At 35.2% G+C, this 7,500-nt stretch overlaps 1 protein-coding gene across 2 annotated transcripts in view; it reads left to right on the forward strand.

Annotated features, from left to right (window-relative positions):
- LOC137639204 (lachesin-like) overlaps nucleotides 1–7,500 on the forward strand; it is a 305,922-nt gene that overhangs the window by 282,783 nt on the left and 15,639 nt on the right. For both annotated transcript variants that reach the window (XM_068371496.1, XM_068371497.1), the window contains one exon: nucleotides 5,407–5,568. In XM_068371496.1, coding sequence (XP_068227597.1) covers nucleotides 5,407–5,568 — 162 coding nt within the window. The remainder of the gene's footprint in view (nucleotides 1–5,406; nucleotides 5,569–7,500) is intronic.

Below are 7,500 nucleotides of genomic sequence, written 5' to 3' on the forward strand. Positions count from 1 at the left end.
CCCGCTGGCAGGGCGGGCCTCCCCCTTCCCGCAGGCAGGGCGGGCCTCCCCCCTTCCCGCTGGCAGGGTGGGGATCCCCCTTCCCGCTGGCAGGGCGGGGCTCCCCCCTTCCCACTGGCAGGGTGGGGCTCCCCCCTTCCCGCTAACAAAATTTATCATATATATATATATATATATATATATATATATATATATACATATATATACATATATATATATATATATATATATATATATATATATATATATATGTGTGTGTGTGTGTGTGTGTGTGTGTGTGGGTGTGTATATGTCTATATATATAAAGCGTCGAGTTTATGTCCCCCACTTACATAAAACTCAATTTCAAAATAAATATCATCTTGAGAAACATTACAAGTTCCATTCTCTCTAAACATGATGTTCGTGAAGTGAATCTTTATTTCACCAAGAGTTGGAATTGTTGAAAGACAAACAGGCAAGAATGGAAGTAATAGGAAGTAATAATGTTGTTTCCTGAAGGGTTGCAAGATTTCGGTAGGTTTGAATAAATGGATAAATTCCAGGAATTTAGAAGGTAAGAAGAACTAATTACGTTTAATGAATCCATAGAAATATCTTGCAATTCCAAATGATAAAAGGGCTCAGTGCACGGGCCAATATTCACCTCGTCAGAAATCTCAAAATTTACGTTTTGGTCAAATTATTATTATTATTATTATTATTATTATTATTATTATTATTATTATTATTATTATTATTACCTCCGCCAAGGAGGACATGTTTTCACCTCTTTCTATTTGTTTGTCACCAACCTAATTCAAAAAGTTACGGGCGAATTTTGACCAACGTACTACAAATATATTAAAAACGATGTATTCAGGCCGAATCTCTCTCTCTCTCTCTCTCTCTCTCTCTCTCTCTCTCTCTCTCTCTCTCTCTCTGAATGTCATTTAGGCCTGCAACTCATGTATGGTGTTTTTTTTATTATTATTATTTTACATCGAACCATATCTGAAAGTACTTTTTCTTTCATCGGTGACTTGAACAAGACTAATGTCGAAATAATCTAATGTAGCTGTTAACGGAAGGAGTTGTTTAGCTGCGATACTCCAATAATTTCTACATGATTCATGATATAGATACATATATATATATACACATGTGTGTATGTGTGTATTCAGTATTCGCAGTGGATATTCGAAACGTCAAATGATAAAACAGAATGAAATATGGCTACTCGATTTGTAAAATTTTAATGCTTTCACTAGCAAAAACACCCCGTTGCTGTTTTTCATTCGTTAAGGTTGGAGAGGGTTCCACCCATTTCATAGTAGTAGTAAGAAGAGCAACACCTCTTCTGTTTTGTCATGGGAACAATAGAGACATCTGACGAAAGATTTCCCCCGGGTGTCTGCGTTCTTTTGATTCTAACTGTACATCTCTGTAGTAAGATACATCTCTGTGGTAAGGTGCATCTCTGTAGTAAGGTACATCTCTCTAGTAGGATACATATCTGTAGTAAGGTGCATCTATGCAGTAAGGTACATCTCTGTAGTAAGATACATCTCAGTAGATATATATCTGTAGTAAGATACACCTCTGAAGTAAGATACATATCTGAGATACATTTCTGTAGTAAAATACATATCTGTAATAAGAGACATCTTTGTATATAGGCTACATCTCTGTAGAAATATACATCTCTTCAGTAACATACATCATTGTAGTAAGATACAGCTCTGAAGTAATATACATACCTGAGATACATCTCTGTAGCAAGATACATCTCCGTAGCAAGATACATCTTAGTAGTAAGATAGATCTCTATAGTAAGATACATCTCTGTAGTAAGACACATCTCTGAAAATACATATCTGTACTACATACAGCTTTGAAGTAAGTTATATTTCTGTAGATACGTCTGTGTAGCAAGATACATATCTGTAGTAAGATATATCTCTGTAGTAAGATACATCTTTGTAGTTAGATACATTTCTGTTTATACATCTCTGTGGTAAAATACATATCAGTAGTAAGATTCATCTCTACAATGAGACACATCTCCATATTAAGATACATCTCTATAGAAAGATACATTTCTATAGATACATCTCCGTGATAAAATCCATCTCTGTAGTAAGATACATCTCTATAGTAAGATACATCTCTGTGGGAAGATACATCTCTTTAGGTACATGTCTATAGTAAGATACAGTTTTGAAGTAAGATACATATCTGAGATACATCTCAGTAGAAAGATACATCTCTGAAGATAAATCTCTGTAATAAGAAACATGTCTGAGATACATCTCTGTAGATACATGTCTGTAGGAATATACAGTTCTGAAGCAAGATACATATCTGAGATACATCTCTGTAGAATGATACATCTCTGTAGAGAGATACATCTCTGTAATAAGAAATATGTCTACGTCTGTGTAGTAAGATAGTTCTTTAGTAGCCAGTAAAGTATCAGTATAGATGGATTATTTTATTTCGATTGTCTTGATTCGAAAAACAGTCGTTAATTCATTGGGTGACAGCAATATATTCCAACCAAATATTCTGGAGTGAATAGATTTAAAGTGAAAAGATAATTGTTTCTGGTACCTGCTAATTATTACTAGCTATTCATATTCTACGGCTTTGCTGGCTAGAGGAATATGTCAAAATAAAATACATTTCTGAAAGCCTCTCAAACAAATCTAATTGTATTTAACACAAACGTATAATTCTCTCTCTCTCTCTCTCTCTCTCTCTCTCTCTCTCTCTCTCTCTCTCTCTCTCTCTCTCTCTCTCTCTCTCTCTCTCTCTCTCTCTCTCTATATATATATATATATATATATATATATATATATATATATATATATATATATATATATGTGTGTGTGTGCATACATACATATATATGTATATGTATGTATGTACGTATGTATATATATATATATATATATATATATATATATATATATATATTCCATGATAGGAAGGCTACGTAGGAAATGTTTTCATGATAATGAACAATGCCACCAAAGCTAAGGAGAATATTTTATTTTCAACGGGTTTTAGGTAATAAACATCCCAATTAGCTTAAACCTAATTAAAAGAAACTAGAGATAATAGAGAAACCTCAATGAGATTTTTTTTTTTTTGTATTATCATGAATTAAATTAATTAAATATATTATGAAAATGTAGTAAAAAGTAAAGCCACTGAAATACGAATGGATAAAAATCTAAAAATATAGATGAACTGGATACTGACAATTTATTATAATAAAAGTGGGAAGCACAAAGGTAGCCGGTACATCTTAGCAAACAAAACCTACAGAAAAAAAATGGAAATATAATTCTAAATAACCGCTGTAGTGATGTTAAAAGTCTTTTGAACGAGAGCTACATACATTTTCTCGCCACTAACTACTAATAACTACAGAGCTGATGAAATTCGCAGGTCAGTCTCTCCCTCTGCATCCCCTGTCATCTGGGAAATATCATTCATCATGCATTGTCATTGTTGATACTACTAGTGTACGCGATCCGTTAAAAAAGACGGCCAAATACTTAGCAAAATGTACACATACTCACACACATATTCAACCCTTCCCACCCCCTCCCCTTTCCTCTCAGGGTACCCCTTCTCACGAGGGTATAACCATCCCTCTCCCCCTACTTGAGGGACGGGGAGAGAATAGAGATCGAGTAGTTATACGTCTGGCAATGGCTCTGAGCGTGACTGGAAAGATATATATATATATATATATATATATATATATATATATATATATATATATATATATATATATGTGTGTGTGTGTGTGTGTGTGTGTGTGTGTGTATTATGTATGTATCTATATAGTTTATTATTGTTGTTAATGTTGTTGTTGTTGATGTTGTTGTTATTACCAAACACTCATACGGAACAAGACAAAGGTAATTTACTGGAAAAGAGGATCCGCTAAATATGCAGAAATGGATAACCAATACCGGAAAAAATATAAACAAATAAAGATGATATTATAAATGATTCAATCAAATTATATTATTACTATCGATACTACCCAAGGTACAACCCTATCTGGAAAAAGTAGGAGGCTATAAGCCAAAGGGCTCCAACAGGGAAAATAGCCCAGCGCGGAAAGCAAATGGAGGAATAACGAATAAACTATAAATGAAATATATTGAAAACAACTTAAAAGAAACAAGCAATTTACTAAGATTAATAGCAACGTTAAAACAGATTTGTCATATATAAATTATGAAACGAGACTGCTCAACAGAAAAGATCAGCAACTATTTTGAGCTTCTTAAGTTCCACAGATTCAGCCGCCAGATTAATAAGATTATTCCACTTCTCGTTGCACAGCTGGAACAAAACTTCTAGAATAATAATAATAATAATAATAATAATAATAATAATAATAATAATAATAATAATAATAATAATACCGAGCTTTATGGTGAAGGCAAGACTGTTAGAATTAACAGCATACCTAGTATTACGTACAGGATGGTATAGTTTGGGAAGATCTCAATGCGAATGATAGTCAGAATTTTGAAAATTCTTATGCAACATGTACAAAGAACTGATTGAACGATGGTGCCAGAGATTGATATCAAGATAATGGATAAGGGGATTAATAGACCGTAAGTTACTGTCAATAAAAATAATTTTAGGAACACTGTAACACCAACCCTGATAAAATGCAATTTTTTATGACTCGAGGGATTTGGTCCTTTTTATACCCCCCCCCCCCCCCCCGATAGCCAGCTAACCACATTCATTTCAAATCAAAGAAAAAAAAAAATATTATTCATCGATAGACTTGAGTCCCTCCTACTTAATAGAAATTCCCTTTCCCGCCGAAATTATGTATTTAGAAAACAAATACTCCATTAATATTCAAGATAACTTTTTATAGCAATTACATAGACCCCCCGCTCTCTCTCTCTCTCTCTCTCTCTCTCTCTCTCTCTCTCTCTCTCTCTCTCTCTCTCTCTCTCTCTCTCTTTCTTACACACACACACACACATACATACATATATATATATATATACAGTATATGCGTGTGCATGTATTTGCGTGCATGTATGTATGCCTGTGTGTATGCATAAACATGAACATAATTAGATTCCTTCTGAAGGACTACCTGTGAAACAGAAATGCTTTAGATTGTTTAAAACCCAGAAGAGTTGGTTGCGCCTTTTCTTCGTCATATCAATATTCTGATAAAAGATAGTATGTAGCGTCAGCGGATCCAAGTGGACCCATTCTATTGTGGCAAAGATGTACAGCCTCCATTATCTTCACATAAACCAATGTTTAGAGCTATTTGTTCAGATGATCCACCTGCTCTCGGTGTTATGAGCATAATTATTTCTAATTTAACTTATTTACTTGTTTTATTTAATTGTTCATTGACAGTGCCTCCAAATATAGAGGACGGGAATAGCAGCCCAAGCGAGATCCAGGTGCGAGAAAAGACGGACGTCGTGTTGGAATGCTCGGCCACTGGAGCGCCCGAACCCCGTATCATGTGGAGACGGGAAGACGGCGAGATGATCGTCACTAACACAAGGAAGCCAGGTTAGAACATTTTTGTTTCCTTTTAGGATCTTTACCAAGCACCAAAATTAGGCCAATAGTTTCAAATTTCATTGAGGATAACGAGACTGAGTCACTGAAGCTATTCTTGATCTTTTTTATGTGTTATAATCTTTACTAAGCACCAAAAATATGCCAGATTATTCATATTTTATAATGGATAACGACACCGAGTCACTAAAGCTAAGTTTGATCTTTTTTTATGTTTCATAATCTTTATTAAGTACCAAAACTAGGCAAGTATTTTAATACTTTATAGTGGATAACGACACACAGAGTCACTGAAGCTATTCTTGATATTTCTTTATGTTTTATAATATTTACCAAGCACCAAAAATATGCCAGAACTTTCATATTTTATAGTGGATATCAACACCGAGTCATTGAAGTTATGCATGATATTTTCTTTTACGTTTTATAATCTTTACTTCTAAGTACCAAAAATAGCCCAGTATTTTTATATTTTATAGTGGATAACGACACTGAGTCACTAAAGTTATGATTTATCTTTTTTCTTTTAATGTTTTATGATCTTTACCAAGGACTAAAACTAGACCAGAATTTTCATATATTATTATGGATAATGACATTGAGTCACTGAAGGTATGCCTGATATATTTCCTCAGTATAATTTGATCCCAGGAGATTTGTTTTTCTTTCTACTAATGGGACCGATCAGAATATAAACTAAAGATCTCCGTGCCAGAATCATGCTTTATTTTTCCCTCCAATAATTTGGAAGAGTCTCCCGCCTTCTTTCTCTCACAAATATACAATTCTAAGGAGTAGTGGTTCAAAAACCTTTGTAGTTATAGACATAGGTAACAGAGCTCTTCATTGTACTAGTTCTACTATAGTTAACCTTCTCGCTTGGAAATTTTCTACCTACTTTTGTTTTTCCTGACGTTAACGGAAATTCCATAGCTTCCCTCACGGTTAATCCACCCAAAATCCCCCTATGCATCAGCCATCAGTTTCCTTATTCTTGTTTACTTCTCGAGCGGCTTAAAATAAAACACAGTCAGGGCCATTTTTAGGTTTAAAGGCCGTTCATGAATGGCAAAGGCAAGGGACAGCGACAACACCCTAGAAACTGATCATATATGATCAGCGCCCAAGGCCCCTTTCCACTCATGCTAAGACCAGGGAGGACCAAGCAAGGGCTCCTTATGACTCAGCAAATAGACCAATGGGCTCCCCAAAAACTCACATCCTTAGCTCACAAGGATGGTGAGATTGCAGACCCTACAAGAAACTATCGAGCTTGAGCGTTACTCGAATCCCAGTCCTGCAGATCGCAAGGCAGGGACGTTTCTAGTAGGTCACCACAGCCCCTATAGCAGTGGTTCCCAACCTGGGGGAAATTTCCCCCTGGGGGGAAATTTGAAGCTACCAGGGGGGAAATAATTACACTACCTACTAACTAAAAAAAATATCAGATGCAAAAACGAGCCCTGATATTGATACACTGGTACACAAGAAGCAGCCTCAACCTTCTCACAAATTCAATTTTGAAGTAGAAGAATAAACAAAAGTCCTTTTATTTTGCTACTAGCCGCTCTCCATGTACTGATAAACAAATAGTTACATAGTAAAATGGATAGAGAGCGGTTAGTAACAACTAAACGCATAGCTCTATGGTTATGCGGTTAGTTGTTACTAACCGCTCTCTATCCATTTTACTCTGTAACTATTTGTTTATCAGTATATTTGTATAATGTAAAAAATAAATTAGTAAGTCGTCACAGTCTGCTTCAACTACTCTTTCCCTCATACACATGAAGGGGGAAATCTGGAGGGTTGCACTGGGTGCAGGGGGAAATGACAGGAAAAAGGTTGGGAACCACTGCCCTATAGCCCCTGTATTTAGCAAGTCTTTCCGTCTGACCACTACACTAAAAAAAAATTTATATT

Source organism: Palaemon carinicauda, chromosome 4 (genome assembly GCF_036898095.1).
Source record: "Palaemon carinicauda isolate YSFRI2023 chromosome 4, ASM3689809v2, whole genome shotgun sequence".
NCBI classification, from domain to species: Eukaryota; Metazoa; Arthropoda; class Malacostraca; order Decapoda; family Palaemonidae; genus Palaemon; species Palaemon carinicauda.